This window comes from Rhodnius prolixus, unplaced genomic scaffold (assembly GCF_049639745.1).
Source record: "Rhodnius prolixus isolate KJV_2025 unplaced genomic scaffold, Rpr scaffold_13, whole genome shotgun sequence".
Taxonomy (NCBI): domain Eukaryota; kingdom Metazoa; phylum Arthropoda; class Insecta; order Hemiptera; family Reduviidae; genus Rhodnius; species Rhodnius prolixus.
This window is the reverse complement of record NW_027411583.1, coordinates 12,456,030-12,482,254: the sequence shown is the minus strand read 5'-3', so window position 1 is coordinate 12,482,254 and position 26,225 is coordinate 12,456,030. Positions and strand designations below refer to the sequence as shown.

Below are 26,225 nucleotides of genomic sequence, written 5' to 3'. Positions count from 1 at the left end.
CCAGCGGCCAGTACGACAACATGGTCATCTTCTCCGCCTCATCGATGCATGTGTGGCTCAGCATGCAGTGCCCTAGTCTTGTTGGAGTAATATCGTTGTTAAACTATGAAAGTAACCAATAATGGACTTTTTGCACTGATAACTGTTACCCGTACTTCATCATTCTGAAGCTCACTACCATTCCTTCGGTTCAGAGGAGCTAACAATTCTTGAATTGAACTTCGATTTAATTGTTAAACCATTGATCCTACAGAAATTTTTGTCGTGGTTAATCTGATAAGAGCCAGATCAGCCAGAAGATCAGGTGACGTCTCATTGACAGGATATTCTCTCATTTGCAATACATGTATTTCCTCAAACCCGTCAAAAAACCTACGATCAAAGCATTCTTTACGATTGAGGTCTGGGTTAATCTGAACAGTTCAGTAACAAATTCTTTATTATTATTATTTTTTTTTTTCTTTTTATTTTTATATTTACAACTGCAACAATTGTTGCACCAAGTAAATCTGATCTTATTGGTCATGGTTGGAGCAATCACCCACTGGCGAAACTCCTTCACAATGATTTAATCATAACAGATCTCTAGGCCATTTTCGCTTCAGTCGACGAGGAGGATTGTCTGGAAGGTTTAGAGAGGAGAGTTGTTGGACAAGAGGATTAGGATGGAGAGCTAGGAGGCTGTGAAATTTACGTCTTTATTATTAAATAATAATTTTGTACTTTTATTTTAATTAATTTATTTCCGTTTTCCAGGAGAATTTCTACCTGAAATCTTAACCAACTCAACATTCCTCAATGAAAAATGCCAGTGTCATAACAGTAGATGATAGTATTATTAATTAATATATTTACCTTAAAACAAAAATGTTTAAAAAAAATAATATAAAAAAATAATTATCTTTTTTTTAAGGAAGACTGAATTATTTACAGTATTTTTTTAAACATATTATTATTTTAATTTAATTTATAATATAATGTTCATTGTAAAAATAATATATTAATAATTTATATTGTTAATTAAAAATTATGAATAGAAATTTTATTAATTAAAATTGTTTATGTTTTAAAAATAAATGGATCTAAGATTAAACAAATCAAAAAATATTGAACTAAATAATCTTCAGTTACATTGTAAAATACAAATAAATTTAGGTCAACTTCTTTTCCTGATCAGAAAAGGAAAACAAATCCAGCAAAAGAAACCTCCTCAATTTTTTTGTCATTCTTAGGTGAACTTTATGTCCATCTATCCCAAATAGATACTGATTATGGAGAGGATATACCGTAATTAACTATAATTAAAACTGTCCGGTAGGACAGTTGTATAAGGGTTGATCGTCAAAAACTGCACGAAAAAGCGTAACGTTGAAAAACACCCAACTTTGACAATTTTTTTCTCTTTTTCTATAAAAGATAAAATTCCCAAATTTTCTTTAAAATATAGGGCAAACCCTCCTTTATCACTGTAATTTTTTTGCAACAACCCAGATCTAATAGTTTTCGAGAAAAAAGTTGCCGAAAATGAGCAAAAACGGCATTTTCAGAAATTGTTGTTGTTCTTGTTCTTGTTCTTGTTCTTGTTCTTGTTCTTGTTGTTGTTACCTTTTTTGTAAACTGCGTAGCGCCTAAACGCGCGAACCGATTTTCATGAATGAGGTGTCATTCGATTCGGAATTTTATGTAGATGTGCCTTTTGGGGGTCTCGATGCTGTACATTGAATGGGAGAGGAGTTAGCCCCCTTTATGTAAAGCCCCCTCCAAAATTATTATTACTAATTACTCTGTAAATCTTAGCCCGATTTTGATAAAATTTGGTAGGATGACAGGGTCAGGGCTCCCCTACGTAACATTAAAGCGACGATCTGCTCTTACACTTGTTAAGGGGAAGTATAGCAATCGTTTCAAATTATCGACAAGTGAACCGATTTTCATGAATGAAGTGTCAATCGAATCGAAATTTTGTACAGATTTGAACTTTAAAAGTCTCGACGCCGTGCCTCATAAGGAGGGGAGTTCGCCCCACCCAAATAAGGCCCATTCTAAAACTATTATTACCAATATTTCTATATCGCTTATGCCGATTTTGATAAAATTTAGCAAGAAGAAGTGGTTAAAGCTCCTCTACGTGGGTGTGAAGTGCCTTCATGCTCTTACACCTACTAAGAGGAAGTATTGCAATCGATAAAATTATCACTGAGTGAACCGATTTACATCAATGAATTGTCGTTCGATTCAAAATCTTTGCTTCTCAGCCTTTTAGGGAGAAGTACTGTAATCGCAGTTTATTTTTCTTACTCCTCTTAAAAGGAAGTACTTAAATCGCAATTTAATTTTGCTATTTACGTACAAATACCTTCCTATTTTATTCAAAACGCTTTCTCAAAAAAGTTGTTATTGAGGATGGCAACTATAATCATTCTTTAAAAAGATCTCTCCAATGGTATTTATGGTTCCGACTTAACACCTTATCAGGTTATAATGATAGAATTGCTTATTCTAAATTTTAAAAAAATCTGTGAAGCAGATAAGTAACTTTGTAAAATAGACAAAAAGGAAAATCTATCCAAAAGGTACAAAAATCTCTTTAACAAAAACTTACAGTTTAAAAAGTTAAGTATAAGGGTTGATTAAACGCCAAAAGGTACACAAATCAGCAAGTACCCAACATTTCATTAATACTTCATTGATATTATTTAAGTAATTTTACTGCATTAATTTTCATTAATATTTTTTAGAATTCATTAGATGTCACAGACCCTTATGCTGGCCAGTTCATTCATAATATTTTTTTGTTATAATTATGATAAAATGTATATTATAACTTCGTTATTAAATAGGTACTTTATTTTAAGTGTATTCCAAATTATTCTTCTGATTTATCTTTAATATGCTTTATTCTGAAGTTGTCACATATATGTTCATGCATGTTAAAGTAGAAAAAGACAAAGTTAGAGTCGGCTACTGATTAAATTTGAATCTCGGAGGATTTAAACAATATTTTAGTATTGAATTCGTCTTACCGAAATATTCGTGAGCACAAATAACACACAGTTAATAACAAGTAGATTGTGCAACAATAATTATTCATTTCTCAATTGTAATTTAATTTAGTCCCTCCCCCTAATTTTATTTATGCATATTTTATTTATTTTATATTACATATATACCTAGAAGAATACCTAGATTGAGAATGTAATTGAAGAAAACTATATTATTTGCGGATAAAGCCAGATTAATTATTACCTATTATTATAAACGTTTGACTACTACATAAAGTAACAATTACATTAATCGAAGAATGAACTTATATATTTTTGTTTAAAAATAAAAATAAATAAATAAAATAAGCAAAATCATTGATGTATGTTGGTGTAAGCATTTTTTAAAAACAGTTTTTGAATTTTTAGCCTCATATTTTTTATGATTTTTTTTTTAACCTGTGATTAATAGTTTGATTATTATAGATAAATAGATACTACAATCAATCTACAGTGCTACTTGAACATATATTTTGTAGATGAAAATGGCCAGCATAAGGGTCTGTGACATCTAATGAATTCTAAAAAATATTAATGAAAATTAATGCAGTAAAATTACTTAAATAATATCAATGAAGTATTAATGAAATGTTGGGTACTTGCTGATTTGTGTACCTTTTGGCGTTTAATCAACCCTTATACTTAACTTTTTAAACTGTAAGTTTTTGTTAAAGAGATATAATATTAGTACTTACTATAATTCTAATGGCAAACCTTCCACTTTTGTTGACTCTCTTGGTAATCGAAAAAGATGAAAAAAGAAAAGCTAGCTGATTCTTTATTCTTATTTCCTAGAGAAATTGGTATACCAATAAAATTGTAGATCTTGTACATCTCTGGAAATAATGTTCCAAGTTTAAAGAGAATCTGGGGAGTCGTTTAAGTGATTTCTTCGATTCAATGACTTCTTCGATTCAGTGACTTCTACGATTCAGTGACGCAGAACTGATGGTAAGCAGATTTTTGCCCAGAAGCTTATTCTATGATCCTGCGACAGCAAAATAAGCTTTTTTATTTCTTTTAATCAGTCATCCCCCCTTTTATCCCGCAGTTTATGCATGGAATTCTCACCGATGTAACATACAGTGGAGTCTTGGTTATCCGTCATGACCGGGACCGGACACGTGACGGATAGTCGAATAGACGAATAATGGAAAAAAAGACAGGAAAATTTCCAGATTCTTTTGTTTAACGTGTATAAAACTTTGTATTAACTGGTATACTTATTTTATACGCTTAAGCCTTAAAGGTCAGCTATCTTTCGTTATTCAATTCATTCTATTGTGTATTAAAATTAATGTCTGCGACATCTAATCGGTTTTGTGGGCGGTCACAGATGCGAGTTGAAAGAAATTTCAAATAGAAATGACATAAAAGTGGAACAGGTACCTATTATGATAGGATTTGACTTGCGTCCGGGTCATATAAACTCTTATACGCCCGGTCTTCGTTCCTATTGTTTCTATTTGTATTATGTATTAGCTTTTATGTACCGTATCAAATGGGGTAAACCCCAGATTTTTTTTTTAAGACAAAAGGACTCTTTTTTTAAGGCTAAAGGACTCTTTAAAATTTCTGTACACTTAAAATAAATTTTTAAAAAGTTTTCTTTTTAAAATAATTTTTTGGTTTTATTTTTCTATTTTAAATACTGAGGAGAGTGACGGTTAATTGGAATAGACGGATAAAAGGGTGACGGATAACCGAGACTTCCGATTCCAATTTGAGGAAAATTGACAAATCAGAAGTGCAATTTCATTCGTTTTTTTGCATTTTCAAGAGATTTTATGTATGGAGCTTGTGAGATCAGCGTAACTCAAAAACCCCAGGATATTGAAATTTGATCAAAAATTGGTAGCAATCGGATTTGACAATAAGTTTTTGAACAATTTGACAAATAAGATTAAGGTAACTTTTAGATTGGATTGAAATGGTTGGATTTCCTCAAGTGTCCAATTTTAGTGAAATGTATATTTCTTTTTTTAATCACATAACACATAAATATTAATAAGGAATAAAACGATTTGAAGTCCTTCCTAAACACTCATCAGATATCGTTACTCTTAAAAGTATCAGCATCATGCTTCACGATTTCTTCAAATGATATATTTTTTTTTTCGTTTTCTAGAGTTGATAATAAGGTCAAACATGTTTATTGTTGCCTAATTAAGAAATGTAAAAGTTCAACATATTTGCCGATGCAGCACTTTAAAAGAGGTTGATTGAAATACAAAAGAAACATACTTTTTTTTATTACGATTATGTAATATTTTTAACTGTTTCAAACGTATTCTTTATAATAATAAGAATCCTATAGACCAGCTGGATACAAGCTGATGGGCAATGTGTTGCGTAGGCCAGGCGCTGCTTTTCAAGGGCCTAATATTGTCATATATATATATGGCAAAATAGTATTTTAAAATCATAAATCAAAACTTATTAATTTGATTGGATATTGTTGTTAATTTGGTCGAACTCAGAAATCGGAAGTGCGAAATCGATTTCATTTGAACTACGTTTTCATTATTACAGATTGGAGGCCAATTGTATATTATTATCAACTACTTAGGAAGGTTAAAAGCGATAGTAGATGTTTTGTTTTGTTTTTGTAAAAGTTTTTGGAGTGACTGGAAAACGACTAAACAGACTTTTCTCTAAAAAATTTATTCTTGGAGATTACTAGGATCCCAATTTCTGGGTTTATTAGGGGAGGAGAGGATTAGTAAAGGGAACAATTGGGAAAAGTATAAATCGTCTCCTAATATCTCTAGTTGGCAGTAGTTACAGTATTAAAAAAAGTTAACCTAACAATAGATTATACAATGTGGATCGATCTATTTGGAAAAGTAAGAAGCAGAAACTATTGAAAAAAGTGGTAGTTGTTCCCTAATTTCGCTGAAATGCTGCTGGTTTGGTATTTGGTAGTTAATGATGAGGCGTTATTTACATTGTACATAATAGGTCAATCTATTTTGAAAAAAGAAGTAAAAATCGTTGGAAAAAGTGGAAAACGTTCCCCAATTTCACTTAAATTCTGCTTCTTCTGTGATTGAATATTATTACTATGGCCTCGGCTAGATTGTACGTTTTGGGTCGATCTGTTTTTAAATAAAAGAAGTAAAAACCAATTGAAAAAGTGGAAGTTGTTCCCTAAATTCACTACAAACGCTGTGCTATATTTAATAACAAATAATAAGTCCTAGGCTAATTGTAAATTTTGGGTTCATCTATTATAACAAATGCGAAGTATGTATGAAGGTTAAGAAAAGGTGAAAGTAGTCTCCTAATTTCACTACAATGCAGCTATTTCTGGTATTTGATTGTTATTATGAAAGCCCTGCGTATATTGTGCGTGTTGTGACGATTTGTTTTGAAAAGGAAAACGTAAAAACCATTGGAAAAACAAGAATTTGTTCCCTAACTTCACTCGAATGCTGCTACTTCCTCATTTGATAGTTAATAAAATAATATAATATAATAATAATAAGGCCCAGACCAAATAATTCACTGGAATACTAGATTGAGTACATTAGGTCGTCTTATTTTGAAAAAAAAAAGAAGTGAAAACCATAGGAAACGCGCCACAAATTGTCTCCTAAATTCAGTTGCTGTTTCTAAATTTGATAGTTAATAATAAAGCCTATGCCTGATTGTACACTTAGGGTCTATCTATTTCGATAAACAAGAAGTTAAAACCATTGGAAAAAGTGGAAGTTGTACCCTAATTTCACTGAAATGCTGCTGTTTCTGAATTTTATAATTAATAATAAACCCAATGCTAGATTGTACACTTAGGGTCGATCTATTTTGACAAATAAGAAGTAAAAACTATCAGATAAAGTGAAAGTAATTCCTCAATGTCACAGGTATGCTGCTATTTCTGTATTTGATAGTATGTTTTGACAAGTATGAAGGAAAAACCATTGGAAAAATGGAAGTTACCTAGTTTCACTGGAATGCTGCTGTTTCTTTAGAAAGGTAAGATATTAATAAGGCCCATTCTACATTGTACGTGTTGGGTAATAGTTTCAATTTTTTATCCACACTAAAACCTAGACTCTTATCCTGTATTTATTTTGTCATTTATCTTATGATAGGCTAACTTTGTTCGTGCAGTTACAAAATTTAGTGGCATAAAAGAGATTTTCTTTAGATTAAAAGAAAATGTTATAGCTTTAATAAAAAAAAAAAAAGAAAAAGGCAGGTATTACAATTTACACAAATTAATCTTTTTCAGCTCCTGATTTTATGGATCTCTAAAATTCAGCGTCTAGGGCGGTCGCCCACATTCTTCGTACGGCTATTCAAATAGTGTAGCTATGTACGGCTATGGCATTCGTAGAAACTTTTTTTTTGACACCATAGATTGCACAAAAGAGCTTTGTCGGAAGATTTTATAATTTGATTACCCGGATGGATCAAATTAAAAAAAAAGCCTTTCAGGTTTTTGGGTTAGTTGGTCACGTTTTCTCAAGAAACAATTCCTCAACATAAAAAAAAACCTTATCCTTGACTTTTTCAAGCAGTAAATAAAGTTCGAAGGAAATTAACAAAGCACTAAAAATTTGTCAAAAAGTAAAAATTAATTGTATTTTAATCATTTTTACTAAATATTAATACAATTTTTTATAAAAATTTTTGCATAAATTTATAACAAGGATTTATAAGATAATGGCGAGTAATAAATACTAACACAAAATAATTATTTAAAAAATACGAAAATTAACAATAATAAAAATCTATTCAATTTTCTTTCTTTTGATTAATTGGCAACCAAAATTTAACTAAGGGTCAATTAATTTAACAATTAGTGATGAATTAGACACAAAATATAACTTTCAAATATATTGTAATTTTATTTATTAAGATTTTTATCTCAACCTTTCCCTAAAACCTTTTTGTGAATATTAAATAATCACAGCATCTTCCTAAATTGATTTCTATCACAGTTTTACAATCCCCAGTTTTTTTATAAAATGAAATGATATAAAAAAAAAAAAATCTTTATCTCACAAAGTGTACACACAGAGAAAGTGGAATTGAAGAAGCTGCTAATGATTTGCAATGTGCAAATGATAGGTTATTTGCTGGTTTTCTTTTCATAATATGTTTCATTCAATTCTTCTAAAGATTACAATCATTAATATTAAGTTAAAGGCCTTTTTCTTTTTTTATTACAATTCCCCTCTTAAATACCCTTTCCCTTTAAAAAAAAATCTGGAGACATTATACCTTAACCGGAAAGTATGCCAGCAAGAAATTCATAATTAATCACTGGATATTTGAACATTAAAGTGGATTTATAAGAAATTATTGCTCTAGAAATGGTGGTAATCCAAATAGTTCCGGCTTAAAATCAAGTAATGAGCCGAGCACTAATGTTGCATCAGTTGTCAATTCTCGTGGTAAAAAATCTTCAGGCACCATCACAACTTGCATTCCGGCAGCCAGGGCAGCTTTGACACCATTTGGTGCATCTTCGAATACTAAACACTGGAAATAATGAAAATTATATTGTGACTTTTTTTTTTTCTTATTTTATTACAATGTAATTCACCCAAGTGTAACAACCTAAACTTGGAACAAAGAAAAAAATGGTACTGCTAGTTTTAGTAAATATCTTTCCCGAAACAGATTAAAGATAAATTTTCATAAAAAAGTAAAAGTCAAAACGATAGTTCTTTAAATTGAGTAAACGGAATGAGAAAACTGCAAAAGAGAAATCATTCAATAGAATCGCACTTTTCTGTAATCGATTTCTTCTATATCGATCTTAGCTACATATTCAATCTTCAATCTCACCAAGAGGTAAGGTTATATAGGTTATATTAAATAAATTGCTCATATTTCGCTTAAACAAAATTCGTTTTTCTAAAGATATGCTTCCTTCTTAAGTCAGGGTTTACAAACTATAATGTTGGTAAGAATTATAAGTTTCTAAATTTTTGAGTGGGAAGAAAATGAGTTTGAACCATGAAAACGGTAGCAAGGGTCCAGGGAGTGAGAACAGCATGAACTATGGTAACCCCAGTTATGACGTGAACCGTTCTTGTTGAAGCCCAATTGAATACCGTGGGTGAATTTCGGCATGTTTCGCCAAAGATGCCCTTATCATATTTACAAAAACTATACACATTTTTTTTCTTCTGATTCAACACATTATAGGTGATAATAAAATGCGAAATATAGAAATGAAGAATAGATTAAAAAGCTAAACTTTAAATATTAGAAGGATGGAATCAAGAAAAGCTGCAATTTTCACTTCTACTTCAAGAAGTGCCAACCCTAGGAGGTTTAAACAGTTCAAATACGGGGACTGATCAGCTGTAACGAGAGAACACAGGCCATAAGCGCAAAACACTACCAATTACTAGTTCACAAAAATAAATTAAAATTTTACCACAGCATATGCTTTTCATTAGATGTCAAGGTTTTAACAAGATTTAAGATTAAAGATACCCCTCGGCAATGCAACCAAAAGAGGCTTACCTCTACTTTGGATCTAGTAGATGAAACCTCCCCTACTTAAAAAAATTGAAGTTTTACAAACTATCCATTTATTTTCTCATTACTTACGTCTTCCGGTTTTGGTGGATTATTCGCAAAGCGTTTAGCAGATAGTAGAAATATATCAGGCGCTGGTTTACTATGAGCAACTTCATCACCTTTGGTTACATGAAAAAAGTGATTGAACAAAGGTAAATGTTTGGAAGTCTTTATTTTATAACTTTTTTCATTGCTACTAGTCGCCAAAGCAATCGGAACATTGTTATTAGAAAGATGTTTAATCAGTCTTTCAGCACCTGTAATAAATTAGGGAAACGATAGAATCAAGTGAAGAAGATAAAATCTCAAAAATCAATAATGTATAATTTTTTAAAAAAATAAGTTACTTACCTGGTTTGACTTCAATATCTGCTAATTGTTTCTCATATTCAATTTTGGCTAACCTGGAAAATTCTTCAGGTGAAATTGGCAACTGGAGGCGATCAACAAGTATTTTAGGAACATCAGCTTCCTTAGTGCCAAGTACGGACAGTCTTACTTCGTCAATATATTTCTTGCCAAAACTTTCTATTACTGAGCCGAAAATCTTCTTATATACCCTTTCACTATCTACAATGCACAGATATATTTTAATTATGTGTGTATATACATATCGAATTGAATAAACAAATCGAAGATAGGTTCTGAGGAGGTTTTGGGAACTTCAACAAAGACACTTGGTTCAGATTTTATTTATCCCCCAAAATCCTTAATTTTGGGTGTCAATTTGAAATGTTGGAGAACGCTCAGGTGAAGTGTAAAAACATCTGGAATCAGCCTCGACTGTCGGCTCCCCACTTCTAAGAAATTCCCCAGAAAGCTAGGTGATCTTGTCTTATCAAGAATGAAGAATAACTCAAATCTAAATCTAAGGTGAAATAAAAAGCTGATGTCCTTATTAAGGCGAAACGTCCAGTGTAGGGCAAGCGGAGTTTGTTAAAGAAGTTTCCATAAAGCTAGATACCACATTCCTTACATATGCGGAGTGCTGATCATAATCGAAAGATGATTAAATCAATATTTCCACCATAATTTCTAATTAAATGGTAATCTTCCGGTAGTTGTTCGGAAGTTTGTTTTTTTTCTTAATCTATCAAGACCATCAAATAAGAATTATCGCCGCTCCGTGCACCACCTTCACTTTTTCAAGGTAATCACTTTCAATAAATATGATCTAAACAAATGTATTTAGATTTGAGTAATCACTTTGACATATATTACACAAAATATTGGTAAAGTTTATAGAATTTCTAATGTCCATAGAATGCTACTCAAGCCCAATCATTAACGTAACATTTAAACTTTAAAAAAAATTATTATTCCTGCCGCGGATTACAATGAGTTGAAGTAAAAATTTACCATTTAGATTAACTCAAAAAGCGTTACCAAGAACAAATACTCGTAAAATAATCTGTTACAACTGTCGTAAAATTAAAAAAAAAAACAAATTTTCAAGTACCTGATCTAAACCAGACACTATTAAATTGCTACAAAACTAAAAATTAAAAATAACTCCACATACCTAATATAAGTCCATCCAAATCAAATAAAACATGTGTAACTTTTCTAAAATTGGCCATTGATGAATATAGAATTTACAAGTCTAATTTTGTCCGTAAAATCGCCCTTTCAATTACTTGGTCTTTGTGAATTGCCTACCTTTTAAGCAAATCACATATCAGACGACAGATACGGTTTTTAGGAGAAGGTTCTACAAGGGTAGATAACAGTTAAACCATTTGTCATGTGTTTTATCTGCTTGCTTATCAAATTCCCACCTTTTTTTTTCCTAATAAATGGTTTCAGTTCTTAATAATTCAAATTCGTTTAGAAAAATGCATTTAATAAAGGCAAAAATGTTCTGGGAAGTGTTCTTCTTTACAACACTAATAAATTCTTTAAAACTTTTTGTATGGGGGGACGGCCATGGTTTTTTCAGAGTAACTTTGTATGGATACCTTTAAATGGATATATAATAACTATCCGGACAAACTAATTATTTATTTAATAATGAATCTTAGTGGTGAAAAACTGTGCAGATACAAAAGAATAATTGCTAAGAAATGCACCATTTGTAATAATACAGAATACTTATTTTATCATTTTAGAAGGTAAAAGATTAATTATTTTCAAATATAGGTTTTAATCACAAAAAAGAATCGAAAAATCACAAATAAATAAATAAATGAAAAACCAAATTTGTAAAGCGGTACTTTCTGTTGCAGAATTTTTTTCTAACACCAAATTTTAGCTAGATATTTAACCCTCCTTATATTATATAAGAAAGTATAATACATTTAAGAGGGAAAATTAATCAACCCTAACTTCCCAGACGGGAATTAGACCAGGAATTTTCCGGGGAAAAAAGTGTTAAATAAACATATAGTACAATGAGTTCTAGTACTTGAACGCAAAAACCAGCGAGCGTGGAAAATTGAATGCCAACGCGTACTGTAAATAAAAGTATAAAACCATTGTTTCCTCTAGTTATCTGCAAGCATCTTCAGTACATCTTGATTCAATCTCCAGTGGCTCTTTTTATATTTCAGCAAGTACATCATTTTCAATACAAGAACGTCATTTAAAAATTGAATTTCTCGAATATATCTGTAATTTTTTTTTAAGACGAGTGAACCTAAATAAAAGGCTACAGAATGTGAGTTTCAAGAATCTTCTAGAAACAGAAAATCTGAGAGAGCTAAATTCGTGGAAATCCATTTCACTAACCACTGATTTATCCCATCGTTAACAATTATTTTTATTTTTGAAATAAATAATTAAAGCTACGATGATTTTTCATATTTCTGGACAATAGTTGTACTCAGTTCTGTAAGTTCTGAACATAACTATTACCCATTACAAAAGTGTAATTAAGTAAATTTATTTGGAATGATTGTTTAAAATTCCAAACGGTTCCCTTGATATCAAATTTTTATACATATCTCTTCTGGTAGATGTCCAATAAAAACGCCTTCACTGGGTAAGCTTGAACCCTAATAAGAATTAGGGGGAAAAGGGAGAATAATTGTTATTATTTTAGTATTTAATTACTTAAAAAATATTTTTATTTCTACCCAAAAGCTTAGCTTTAACGACATAGTTGAAGGATCGGACAAGTAAAACTTCTTAATTAATAAACCTCATTTTGCAAAAAATTCTCCTTCCCATTTTTAACCGTAAAATTAGTTATATCACTTGGTTTCTTTTCATTTATTTATTTCTTCATGATGATAATTGCCATTAATATTTTTGTATTTTTAATATTTATTTTGTTTATTCAGAGTGATTTTTCTTGGGACTTTTAATAAAGTTAATCATTTTTTTAAATATCTATTGCTTATAACGTGTAAATATAAATAAAAACATATATACATATAACATTAAATAAAAAATATTTAACAAATTATTGTTTATGTTTAACAATTTTGTTCTCGTTGTGTTGACAGCCATGAAGCAGTGGGGCGTGGATATTTTAGTTTGTTTATTGTCTAGCTGGCAATTAAAGCCGTTCATGTAAACACAAGGAAATATAAATAGCAATTAATAAATAATATGGGAAAATCTTTAACAGGATTTATTTCGACGGGGATAGCAGGCATTAGTTTCTTATTAATTTTTATAGCTTTTGCTACGCCAAATTGGCTGGAAACCGACAACAAATTACATAACCCGAAATTCCAACGTATTGGTAAGTTTAAATTAATTTATTGTGCTAAATGAGAATGTTTACTTTACAAAATTATGTAAACTTTTTTTTTTTTTTTTTTTTGTAGGACTTTGGTGGGTTTGTTTTTCAAACTTTCAAGATCCACATTATTGGTACGACACAAAGTTTCAGAATTGTTGGTGGATTTTCGAAGAGGAATACTATATAATCTTCGATTTTCTATTACCGGGTAAGTTTCTGTTATTGAATAGACTTAAATTTAGAATATTTAGTGAAGGTTTACCTAGAATATCTGTAGCGAACTGAAAGATTGTGGCGAAATTGTAGTGTTTTAAAACTTACATGTGTTGTATGATGTCCAGCTAGTTTCTGTTTTCCATTACCAAGTATTTTCATACATCAAAGTTTCTCTGCACTTTGTGCATATTTTTAATATCTTTAGTTCATATATTAATTAATAACGAATAATCAATTAATAATTAAAGTACCTTACGCCAGTGTTGCATGCATTTAGAACCTACGTAATGTGTTATGAGAATGCAAAATAAAATAATTGAAAGTCATTAATTTAAGATATCAATCAAACATCTCCGAACACTTAATCTGTACAATATTTTTGTAACTTTAGGATTGTCCATCATAAGCTATATTTGCAAAATACTAGCATTCGAGTATATATAATTTTAAACTAGTTATCTATATTTATTTTTTTTTCCAGGATTTTTCGTAGCAGTGCAATTCTTCTTCACAGTTTGTTTCGTATTTCATCTCATCGCAATACCCAGCACGCTGTTATATCTGGCCTGTAGTCGAGAAAACTATAGGTTCGTCCATCTTCTTATTGTCTTAGGAAGTGTTTTAATTTTAGCAGGTATGAACTAGTTTATTATATACTTTTTTTTATATTGTTATTTTGTGCTTTTTTTCTGAGTTCATTGGCGCCTGGAGCCTTTTTTAGTGCACTAACTGCCCTGCCTTCGTACTATGCTCTTGCGTTACGCACAAAACTTCATTCTGAAGTTTGTTAGAGAATTCTGAATCTCTGCTAGGGAGTGTGTGAATGCCCCAGTCCGTATGTATCGTAATTTTATTTGTTTATGGCCGGGGCTCCATCTCTCGATTTCAAGAAATCCGCAAAGCCCATTTAACTACCTCCCAACAAAAACTTTTCCTCAAACGATACTAGTAAGAAAGTCCAGTCCCGAATTTGAGCCTCCGGAGACTCCACTGTTGGAAGAACATTCTAAGCTCTTCCACTGTCAGCCATTTCCGACAAAAGACCTACCACAAAACCTGTAATGCAGTCCTTATAAATCATCTCGTGATAAATAGTTGTATGTCTATATCGTTTAACTAGCTGTTTAATTTCGTAACAAGCTTTCAATGACAAATTTTTCAGTTCCACGAAGAAGCTAGAATTTTCAATTCTGCTTGAAAGTTGCCCTACTTTTGATCTTTCTTATAATACCTGCTTTATTTATAATTATTTTCTAGGAATCTGTGGAACAATTGCAGTATACATTTTTGGTGCTTACGGTGATGGCCGCGATTGGATGCCAAATTGGGAACACAATCATATCGGCTGGTCGTACGCTCTGGCAGTAATTGGCGTCATCGGTTCTTATACTGCTGGTATTTTATTTCTTATTGAAGCTAGACGACATAAAATTAAAAGAAAGAAAGCTGAAAAGATGCACGCAGCTTATCACATGGAAGCGCTTAAAGCTGGTATGCAAAGTAATATTTAAATTGTTTATAGTAAATTGACAAAATAGTATAGCTTTTCTTGATTTTTATGTTTAAAATAAATCAGAACGCCAATAAATTTATGATGTTTGCTCCAATAAAGACTCAGAATGGTTAGCGTTTGTTCCGGAGGGTACATGATAATAGATAAGCGATTAGTTTTGCTATACCAGACCGTAGTGTAAAGTTTTGAAATAGTCAAAATAGTTTTGAACTTGTTAGATATTTGTTTGGTTAAAGTATTTCCTAGAACCAGTGTACACCATTAATAGAATCGACTTGCTCCTACTATCTGCAATATATATTATATGTTTGCTGGAGATTTCAGTATAAATGTTAAGACTGCTAATGGTGCAGATCCTTGTAAAAGTCGGTCGCTGAATAACGAAATGTAAAGGAAACTCCTTACTTACTTTATCACTCTAGGTCCTGTAGCCTCTAGGCTGCTTCAATCACTCGCTACCATTCATATTTATCATCCATCCTCAACTCGTTGCCGTCCACCTTCTCATCTTCTTTCTGGTGTCGTTCTCAACATTATCTATGAAACGCCGGCAATCTCTTGGAAAGTACGCACTTCTGGCATCATTTCTTCATGCCTTTCGCGCTCATTTTATTTTTATTTGTATTTAAGGCGCGTCAACATCTAAGGTTATTGGCGCCCGAAGCTTTTTTCAGTGCACTTCTAATCTCCGGACAGTTTTCTCTAGTAACAGTGGTTTATCACCGGGTAAGAAGCTCCTAGGAAGAAAAAAAACCTAAGGGCCAGCAGCTGGATTCGAACCTATGATCTTTACGTTGGAATCCAGTATTCGCTAACCACTCAGCTAATCCATTAATCGTTAATCGCGCTCTTATTTCTAAGAAGACTAGTTCTTTGTAGATAACCCTTAACTCGTTATTGCCTCTTATTCTCACTGACAGTTCTCCAGCTTGGTCTATAGGAATCGGTCTTTCACTTGAAAAATTAATTTGAAACTTAACAAATATTCGCCTGTTGAAATATTAGTGTATACAGTAATTGTGAAGATGCACATTCCAGACAGTATTAGCGTTACATCTTAATGAGATTAAACACGCCAACATTGTCTAGGTAGAAAATTTGTTTTTTTTTTTTTGTAGCATTCAATATTAAATTTATTACGCTTAAGAAAAATAATTTAAGTAAGAAGTTATGTAAGTTACTTTTTTGTAAAAAAAAAAAATCAAGTCCGTCCTATGTACAAAAAAATTAATATAAAATTACGTACGTAACTTTACATTGATAAAATAAAATGTAACGCCTTAAAATGTCATTAAACAAAAAATCGAAAATTCATACATCGACTTATATCGATGTAAATTTTCTATTGTACATTTAAACTTATCAATTACCGCCCAATCTTGAGTAATCTCAATTCAGTTTCCGTCCCTAATTTTGTAATTATTGTATTTTTTTTTTCATAAAATAATCTGTAACATTAATTTTCTAGATTATATAAAATTTTATTAAAATATGCTTGTATATTTTTATATTTGATAAAATTAAAAAATGTTTTATTAATTTTTTTAATCATATCTTTAATAATTCTGTTGTGCAACAGTTAACAAGATTTCCTTTTTAACCATAGCTAATTGATAATTGATATTTTCTTTTAAACTTTTTGAATTTTTTGCAGAATTTTAAGATCATATGTTACCATTCATTGGATCCAAACAAAAACAACTTAGGGATAACCAGTGAGAAAACAATTTACGGTGTAAAGTAGAAGTTAGCGAATATTGGTAACTATTTTCAATAATGGGGGAAATAATAGAATACTATGAATTTCAGTTTTATTATTTTTTAAAAGCCTGCAGCAGACGTGGATAAATCTTCCTTGAGATGGTATTAGAATAGAAGAAATGCATTGTATCCGTAGAGTGGTAATTCTTGATGGAGGTTGTTCGATCTGGAACTTCTCAAGAAATGGTATGAAAAAAAGGCTGTCAATTTGTTTGTTTTTTCTTACAGGCTGTGTATCAAAATGAAATGGAGCATTGCATCTACTGTTTCTGTTATTAAAAGTACATGTGATTTTTTTTTTGGTACACTGATGGTTCGAGAACTTTTCGAGATGGCAGAGACTGGAATGATTGCATGGCATAGTTCTAGGCTGAAAGAAATTTACTCAATATGAGGATGCGTTCAGCTTAATCTTTATAGGAATCCAGAGATAATAAGCAAGTCCGTTAGCCAGGCTTTCATGAAAGCTAAAGCACGACAGCTCAAAAATGGTTTAAAAAAAGCCTTAAGAAACACGAATGGCCATGGACAGGGGAAATAATTGTTCTAATTTCGGTGCCAGAAATGAAAGCTATATGATATTAGAAAATCGATACTTCAATGTATAGGGGATGATCAATAAGGTGTAAAAAAAAAATACTAGAAAAATTAGCAAATAAAAAGTAATCGACAGTGAAATTTATACATATTTTCCTACAGTCTCGCTGAAAGCGCTCTTTACCATATGATTTGTCGAAATTGTTGAGTTTAGATTCCTTCGTTATATTTTACATTTATCTATTTAATTTAGTTTAGCTTATTTATTTCTATAGCAATATTTATAAGAAATACGGTTTTAATTAATTTTAACACCAACTTCAAGTAAGGTTAAGTTGATCTAACCTGTTATTTGTCAAATTAATATCGCCTCCTTATCGTAATTAATTGAAAATTTTCAAAAATCATCAGCAATTTACATCATAAAATTTTGAAATCCATAATTGTCATTCGGCATATATCACTTCCTGAAAAACATTGCGCATCTGCCTTCTTTTCAAGTTTTCAAAAATTTTCCTTTGACGCTTCTTATTCGAAAATGATTTTGAAACGGATTGATTTTAACATCTTTGACTAAAACATTTGTTTAGGACAAAAATAAACAAGAAAAATTTTCCACCACTTTTTTGGGGAGGAATTTGTGGACAAAGTATTATAGCTATTATTATTATAGGTATTCACAAGCGAAATAACCTATTTCATAAGAAGCGTCGTCACCTTATATACGGCCAGTCCTAAAAAGATAACCATGGTATTACCTTCTCACAGCTTTTAAATCAGGCCCTTTATCTACAAAGTTTTACAAAATGAATAAACGACTTTTTTTTCTTTTAAATCTACTTCAATTTTACAAAACAAAAAAAAAATTGACACACACATTGCTCAAACAAAACAAATATTTTTTAGAAATTATCACATAGTATAAATGAGGCACTTATAAATAAGATGGAAATGAATTTTTTTTTCATAATATAAAACTCTTTCTAATAAGCGGATGTAAAAATAAAAATAAAGCAAATATAACTTCAAGTTACAAGGTAATAGTGTTAATATTATACTTTACATATTAATATAAATTAATTGATATTCAAAGAAAAAAATAAATTGAATTTCTATTATCAGCTGTCTTCTAGTTTTTGACGTTCTTTACGCCGTTTTATTCTATCACATTTTGGACACTGTTGTGTTTTCTTTTTACATTCATCGTGGAAGACACTAGTACAATTTGAACACTGAAAGAAAATTTTTTTTATTTACTTAAGCCTTTTTTTAACTTGGAAACATTTGTTTAAAAAATAAACCGTATTAAAAAAAAAAAACGCCCTACAGCAAGCAGAATGAAGCTTGAAATGGAAACTTTCACTTAAATGATCATTTTAAATTAAGCTTTTTTGCGATTATTTGTACTACAATCGGCGCGTTAGCGCTATAAGTAACTATGACCACATGGGAGCGTTTGGTTGAACCCTCTCTGCTCTATTCCATACGCCCATAGATGGGTTTCAAAATAGAAGTATAAATCAGTCTTTTGTTGTCCAAAGAGAGTTTTGATCTATTGTCTAGGAATCTTTCAAGACTTAAAAAAAGATAGTCATCTTCAGTATTTACATGTTTAATACAATAAAATAGTACTGGACAAGAAAGCTTTTACTTTTTACTGGAAAATTCCAGGATCCTTTATAAAGTAAATTTATGAACACTCGCTAACAAACAATAGTAAATTAAAATAATGTATTTATTCAAATATTCTCCCACGTATTGTAAAAAATGTTTCTAAAAGAAAAAAAAAAATCATCAATAATTTGACATTTACTTTAGCCAAATTCTAGATGTAAGCCATAAGAAAAGAGGCGTAACAAACTTAGCCTTATTAAGGTTGAATAAGAAACTGGCAATTTTTAGCTATGAAATACATTCCGCTCAAGTCTTCAGTATCAATACGCTCCTTGTAGGGATTCGTTCTCACAAAAGGGTATTCCAAATAGCAAATTGATTTAATATTACATTCCAAAATTTAATTTTATTGTTTACCATTGAACCATATTTTTTATCGTAAAATTCTTTAATTGTTGCTTTACCCGATTGAAATCACACTAATAAAGTTAATTAAAGTATGTACACTGAAAGTCAAGTCCTAATTAGTTTCTTTTGGCTTAAGGGTGGTTTTTAGCAACATCTTTTTTTTCACCTACATAGTTGGTATCAATAATCAATAAAATATCAATACATAATGATAGTAACATATCGTACCAATATTTTAACATTGCAATTGTATTTTACCCGTAAATAAATAAATAAAACTTACCCTAATTGTTGTTTCAATATCAAAAGGATAAATAGTTTTTGTTTCGTTACAAATTTCACAAATATAACCTTTTTGAAAGCACAGCTGACATGATTTTACATGTTCCACAGACAAATTTATGGCTTTTTTCATAAGATCTGCGAGCACGCCTGTCGGAATATCTAAGAAATCCTTTAAACAAAGAAAGAAAAATTATCTTAGGGCAATTATATTATTAGTTGTATAATCTATATTAACCACCGCACTCTTTTTACAAAACTTCAAAATTATCCTTAATCCTTAATACTTTTGTTTAACGTATTCTTTAAACATAATTCAACTTCCGCTCAGAATGGTTATGTCTTTTTCTTCAATATGGCCATGGAATTTAAAATTTTAATGATTCTAAGGCATTATAGGGAAAAAGGGACATTCTAAAGTTGAAACAAGAAAAAAATTTACAGCTGAAAAGGAAATGGTGTTCTGAAGAAACGAACTATAAAGAACTGTTAACAAAACTTTTTCGCATTTCGTAACTTGTTTAACCTAACCCAAATTTATAAATATTTAATTCATACTGAGTAACTTGTTTAACCTAACCTAAATTAAAAAAAAAATTAAATCATACTTTGTAACTTGTTTAACCTAACCCAAATTTAAAAATATTTAATTCATACTAACTTTTAAACTTCCTATAACCTTACACGACCATTAAAGGGAAGTTTATTCCAATCTTCCTTTAGAGCTACCCTTAAAGGAATTTTCCTAGAGAATGTTTTAAATAAAAGTTACAGATAGATCTATAGATTAAAGATAAACGTAAGCTCCGGTCTCAAAAAATGCAAACAAAATCTAAATATTTATTGAGTCATTACAATACATTACTATATCATATTTTAGTATCCAATTTTTGAAAAAGTTAATTTTTTTCACGAATTTTTCCCAGATGGTTTGGGATCAACCCTTAAAACTTTATCTACATGCGCCCACTGCTGGTAACTATTCGTAAATTTAGGAAACTTACAGCAATTGAGTATAAATGTACATGCTCGTAGAGGTATTCTCTGGGCCAAACCAATCTCTGCAAATCTTTCCTTATTGGATCATGACATGTAAAAAGATACAGCCGAAGGAGATTCAATTTCATCCTTAATTTCTGAAAAAAAAGTTAAAAATTCAGAAATAATTAAAAGTAGCTAGAAATAACTCTTTTTTTTCAATAGATAGTATTATTTTTTATGAAGGAAGGAATCCAATCCCTACCTCGCGAGATATCCCGCGGGCAACTAACTGCCCACAGGAGCAAGCTAACAGAGAGACAGTGAAAAAAAAAGCTTCTTCTCCAATAGCCGGGATAAAGAGAACCTTCAGTCTTGCACCTCTTCTTAAGCGTACGATTGGAAGGTGTGTAAAAAAAAAATAAAAGTCATTTTTCATAATATTCTATAGAAGACATTGAACAGGTGAAGAGAAATGGTATTTGACTTTTAAACTGTCGGCCTCCCGCGCTTCCTTCCATAGAAAGGCCCTGGGTGATTTTGGGGGAATAAGTGAACCATCTTTTCTAGAAGCCTTCACAAGACTTTATTTGGTGGTGACATATATGGAATGTTAGAAGGTTGTTGGCGAGGAAGGCCTGTTAATAGGGAATGGTTATACTCTTAACTGTTGGCTGCTCTTAATTCTGGGGAGGGATTTGGAGGAGAGAAGGGAGAGTTGGCGAGCTGTTATCCTTGCTGCTTTCTCCTTGTCTTCCTAGGACCTCCCTGGAGGACCTGGGTGAGTGATTTCATCACTGGAGATCGCTGTAGGATAATTTTTCTCCTCTTCACGCGAGGACAGATTTTTTAAATCTATTTTCGTGCAGTATTCCGTTAACACACACATAACACCACAAGCAAAAAAAAAAAATAAAAAAAAAATACCTGCATTTCAGCCATTTCTTCAATTGCAAAATAAAGCCGAGGATTGAGTTTTCTAATATCAAACAATGGATAATCCTGCACTTCTATCAGAAATGCTGCACTTCTATTACAGACTGGATATTTGGTAAAATCCCAATTATGTATAATACGTGCCGGTATTACCCAATCAGAACATTTAAAACATTCTGTACAATAGTAACTGCCAGTCAACGAACAAACTCTGTAAATAAAATTAAATAAATTAAATTGATTTATTTTATCAAATTAAAAACTACTTTACCCCAACAATTACCCTTTGTAACCTAGCAATTACCTGGCTTTAGCAAAGGTTATTCCTATATGTTGACGACATTCCTTACACGTAAATCTTTGTGAATCTAGTCCTTTTTCTTGCATTACCTTTGCCAATTGATCAATCATAGTTTTAAATTCCTTAAAACAAAAATAAATATTTTCTTCATTATTATTTTTTTTAAGAATTGTAGAAAAATTTCGTAAAAAAAAATATATATATATAGACAAATATAATTAAATTTTAATGCGCATGCGTAAATGGGAAGGTACTATTTTACTGGGGTGAGATTTCTGATTTATTTATTTATTTTTATTTTTTGAACTACACGCAAATTTTAATCCTGCAAAACCTGATTCTTCAATTTTTTTATTTCTATTGTATATAGCAAGATTGTATCCAATGACTTATACCAACCACACGTCCAACCGGTAGAAAAGTGAAGAACCTAAACTCACCCTTCTTGCAGTCCGATCTAGCTCCATAAGTTTCAACAATACATATTTTTTTGAGATTAGAGAAAATTTAGAGGAAATCACAGTTCAATTCAAGAATGTTTTGTTACTAAACCGAAGGAAACGGAAATAAATGTGGAATCCAACTAGCTCGCTGAAAGGTTGATAACTAAATACACTTTGGAATAAAGGGAAGATAAAACGTACTGCAACCTTTCTATATCTATTGTTACCATTAACAGTGCCAGAGAGAACCATACAATATATCCCCTCCAAATCAAAGTCCCTTAATCCCCCTCCCCTCTGGAGAATTCAAAACCAATGCAAGAATATGACTCGATTACAAGGTTAAAGATGACGTAGTAATCAAAGTTATACTTAAATAAACATAACCTGCACACCGAGTTTTGAGTTAAACAATGAAAAAATAAACCTTCACCATTCTGTAATGTGTAGTAAAATGTTTGCATGCTAGATCGATTTGTTTTTGTTTTTTTTGTATATAAAAGTTAGAACTGCTCATCATTTAGTAAAAGCTTTAAAAATTAAAATGTTCATTTCAACTTACTGGAATATTCAAAGTTAATGAAGAATAATCGATAACTTCGTATCCCATTTTACAAACCTAACAAATAAAGGAAGTTAGTAGATATCGACAGTTTATACTTCAGTTTTAAGGATTTCTAAAATGTTCACTTACCTGATCTTCATCGTCAATTTCCGTTTTAAGCTGAGATTTACTATGATCAATTGGTATTGAAGGTTCATAGCTTTGGATAAATTCCTGTAAGTTAGGCTCTTGTAAAGCTGGAGTAGAATTAGGATTGTAACTATCTAATATTTTATGGTAACTCAGAAGTGTACTGTTTGTTGTTTCTTTAGGTTTTTCTTGTTGACTGGTTGAAGGACCTATTTCCACTACTATTTTCTCAACTTTTGGAAACATCTCTTCAGTTTGTTGAACAATCGGACGTACATCTTCGATTTGCTGAGAACTATTTTGAGCTTCACTTAATTTACACATTCGTTCGTTAATCAAACGAAGTTGATCAATTTTCTCAGCCGGCTGGTGAACAGCCGAAGTGATATTGTTTTGTGGGGAAGCTGATACTGTAAGATCTAACTGAGATTGCATAGGACTGCCTTCGATTGGTGTGTTCAATATAATCCTTAAGGCTTCCTCTTCGTCAATATAATTAGTCGTATGTACAGTTGGTGGTGGTGTAAAAGGAATTGGCGGCGTTTCATCGGGTATACTTTTTACAATATCCATGCCAGAAGGTATGGGACAATCTTTCATTGGAGGCGTCCATATACCGGCCAAAAGTAACGGATTGTTAGACCATACGTTCAGAAACTTTGAATTCGTTGGATATGTAAAGTTGAAGCTTACCAAACCTTGTAGGGCATTTATCGCTGTGGTAAGCGCTTCAACGTCTCGAAGATATGCAGTTTTCTTATAATATGGCACTAAAGTTTTATTCTGATGAGTGATTGCTTCTAAATAACTCATAAACAGGCTGTCGTTTAATGCAAGTCTGATCCAAGCACGAGATCTTCCAACGTCTGTTGTTATTTGGCTCATTTTGTTAATCTGGAAAATTAACGACGATAGATTAAGAACAACAAAAATCGATATAAATACCGGATATTATTAAAGGAACAGAGAAATGGAACTATTTCCTCTTCAGGAATTCTTGAAAAGCAAAACTACTCCAAAATGTATTTATAGCTATTCGCAGAATGCACACTCAAAAAATAACTTTTCTTACCACAATTCTATAGGTGTTATAAAATAAATAAATAGGTAGAATACCTGATTGATAATATCCCTGTGGGTAAATATCATAACTGGTGACCAAAACTCTGGTGATGGTCTTTGGTCAGGATTGCCAATAATAGAGGACATCCTGTCAACAATAGTCTCCTTGATTCCATGGATAAACATGGCTTCCAGCACAGTACACAAAGAATTACTAGCTTCCACACTTGTCGTATAACAATCATTGTCTAATTTTTTTTCTAATTGTACTTCTTTAACACTGGTCATTAATTGGGTGGTTATTGTCTCTTTAATAATTTCGTCTCTACGACGAATCTCTAAACTTCGAAACAGAGATTTCATAGTCTATAGTTTTTTTAGGCCGTATTCGTGTAAAATACTAAGTGTATTATTCAAAGCACTTCCCTCACGAATTATTTTATAACTCCCTTTTTCAGATAGATCTATAATTGTGGAGCCTGCACGAGAGTTACTTCCACCAATGTTACCTCCATCAAACACGGCACCTACCAAGGGCCATAAAGGTACAAATTCTTCAGGGCAAAGACTGCTTGGTTTATTGCTTAGATTTGCACTTGTCAAAGCTATAGCAGATCCAAACTTTCCAGCAATTTTCCTAATAAATTCACTATTTGGTATTCTAATTCCAATGTTATGTACACCAGGATTTAGATTCCCATTGAGTCCAACAGTTCTTTCTAACAGAATTGTTACAGGTCCTGGTAAAAGAGCATTTAACAGGTCTTTGGGTAAAGAATCAGTTACACCCCACAATTTGATGTCTTCAATTTCACTTAAACAAATAGCAATTGGTTTATCAAAATTTCTTCCCTTAACTTGGTAAAGTTTTTTTAAAGCAGTTGAATTCTGGGTGTCAGCTGCAAGACCGTAAACAGTGTCTGTAGGTAAAGCAATTAGTTCACCTTTTTGTAACCATTTCACAGCAATATCAACAGCATTTTCCGTGATTGGTACTAAATTAGACATATCATTATTCAAGAAACCTTGTTTAAAGGTATACGCTGTGTTGCTGGCAGCTCTAATGTATTGCCTTAAATAGCGTAATTTTTTTAACATCGAGAAATTATGTTATTATCACAACAGTGTACACCTAATCACGCCATCTGTGACCACAAGTTGGGCTGCAACATTTATAGAATGTAGTCATTGGTTCATCAGCAGAACGGGTCTGAATTTGCATGAAATATGCCCTAGGGTGAGAACATACTGGGCATCGTTCATCAGTTGCATCCACATTTTCCCAGGCAGATGCGCCACCAAGAACGTCATCAATTTCCTAGAAATAAGATTATTTACTAAATAACACTAATGAACAATTTCCTAAAATAAGTAACAAAATATTATATTTTTTGGTAGGTACCTTCAATTTAGGATAGGTTTTATTGCTTGTCCTACTTGTAATATTGAAATTATACGGGCAAGCTCTACACTTATATCTTAAATGACCAATGTATTCTTCAATAATTAATAAACTACTGCAAGTTGGGCAAAATAACATTTCACAACAAGTTCACTTGTACAGGCTAGCTTAGATTAATGTAAAAACATTAAGAACAAAGAAACTCACAAAGAAATTAAAATTTACTCTACATGATTGCTGAGTAACGAAGTCATGAGTCAAATATCAACACTTTCCTCAATACTTAACAAATAACCTTAAACAATGTAACCTCTTTTAGCCATCATTTGCAAAAAATTTTACGTATGCCATCTTTCTATAAAAAAAAAAAATATATATGAATGGTTAGCAAATTTACTACCTTTTAAAAATATTGCTATATATTTTACGTGAAGAGGAAATTAAACACAATTTAAAAAAATAAGAAGTATTAATTTAATATAGATTATTTAATTATGTTTTCATTAATGATGTAATCATTCAATTTCTTTTTTAAGTATCATGTAAACTGTAGGAGAAGGGTTTGAATAATTTTTATTATTCTTTTAATTAGATAGACTGATTTCATGGTGAATTTACGTACCAACTTTTTCTTATTAGGTAAATAAATTTGTTTGTTACGATGAAGTTCTAGCAACACAATTTTCCTTTAAGAAATAAATAAAACACAGGGTTATTTGAAAGCATTCTATCATGTTTGTCTCAATACTTTAATAAAATGTGTAATAATATTAAAAATTTATTCTTATTAAAAAAAAAAGTAG

At 31.2% G+C, this 26,225-nt stretch overlaps 6 protein-coding genes across 8 annotated transcripts in view; 2 read left to right on the top strand and 4 right to left on the bottom strand.

The window, feature by feature from the left end:
• The window catches only part of LOC141448180 (corticotropin-releasing factor-binding protein), a 38,980-nt gene extending 38,065 nt beyond the window's left edge, over nucleotides 1-915 (top strand). For both annotated transcript variants that reach the window (XM_074116331.1, XM_074116332.1), the window contains one exon: nucleotides 757-915. The gene's annotated coding sequence lies outside the window, so the exon portion shown is untranslated. The remainder of the gene's footprint in view (nucleotides 1-756) is intronic.
• Nucleotides 916-7,604: 6,689 nt separating this feature from the next.
• LOC141448183 (pseudouridine-5'-phosphatase-like) lies at nucleotides 7,605-11,317 on the bottom strand. Its single transcript, XM_074116338.1, has 4 exons — nucleotides 11,110-11,317; nucleotides 9,939-10,157; nucleotides 9,618-9,844; nucleotides 7,605-8,534 (listed from the first exon to the last, which is right to left on the bottom strand). The coding sequence occupies exons 1-4, from the start codon at nucleotides 11,165-11,167 to the stop codon at nucleotides 8,352-8,354; spliced, it is 687 nt and encodes a 228-aa protein (XP_073972439.1). The 5' UTR covers nucleotides 11,168-11,317; the 3' UTR covers nucleotides 7,605-8,351.
• Nucleotides 11,318-13,033: 1,716 nt separating this feature from the next.
• Nucleotides 13,034-16,552, top strand: kune (claudin). The gene is made up of 4 exons (XM_074116339.1): nucleotides 13,034-13,275; nucleotides 13,361-13,483; nucleotides 13,973-14,125; nucleotides 14,749-16,552. The coding sequence occupies exons 1-4, from the start codon at nucleotides 13,140-13,142 to the stop codon at nucleotides 15,000-15,002; spliced, it is 666 nt and encodes a 221-aa protein (XP_073972440.1). The 5' UTR covers nucleotides 13,034-13,139; the 3' UTR covers nucleotides 15,003-16,552.
• A 1,628-nt stretch (nucleotides 16,553-18,180) lies between these two features.
• On the bottom strand, nucleotides 18,181-25,122 carry Plekhm1 (Pleckstrin homology and RUN domain containing M1). 2 transcript variants are annotated; one of them, XM_074116321.1, is made up of 8 exons: nucleotides 24,075-25,122; nucleotides 22,959-23,852; nucleotides 22,827-22,883; nucleotides 21,825-21,943; nucleotides 21,512-21,731; nucleotides 20,611-20,742; nucleotides 19,608-19,778; nucleotides 18,181-18,534 (listed from the first exon to the last, which is right to left on the bottom strand). In XM_074116321.1, the coding sequence occupies exons 1-8, from the start codon at nucleotides 24,381-24,383 to the stop codon at nucleotides 18,421-18,423; spliced, it is 2,016 nt and encodes a 671-aa protein (XP_073972422.1). In that variant the 5' UTR covers nucleotides 24,384-25,122; the 3' UTR covers nucleotides 18,181-18,420. The 2 variants fall into 2 exon arrangements, with proteins under 2 accessions (XP_073972422.1, XP_073972423.1); XM_074116322.1 differs by lacking the exon at nucleotides 22,827-22,883.
• On the bottom strand, nucleotides 24,148-25,118 carry Tcs1 (Threonyl-carbamoyl synthesis 1). The gene has a single exon (XM_074116337.1). The coding sequence runs from the start codon at nucleotides 25,116-25,118 to the stop codon at nucleotides 24,387-24,389; it is 732 nt and encodes a 243-aa protein (XP_073972438.1). The 3' UTR covers nucleotides 24,148-24,386.
• Nucleotides 24,907-25,714, bottom strand: Polr3K (RNA polymerase III subunit K). Its single transcript, XM_074116344.1, has 2 exons — nucleotides 25,423-25,714; nucleotides 24,907-25,338 (listed from the first exon to the last, which is right to left on the bottom strand). The coding sequence occupies exons 1-2, from the start codon at nucleotides 25,558-25,560 to the stop codon at nucleotides 25,153-25,155; spliced, it is 324 nt and encodes a 107-aa protein (XP_073972445.1). The 5' UTR covers nucleotides 25,561-25,714; the 3' UTR covers nucleotides 24,907-25,152.
• Nucleotides 25,715-26,225: the final 511 nt, after the last annotated feature.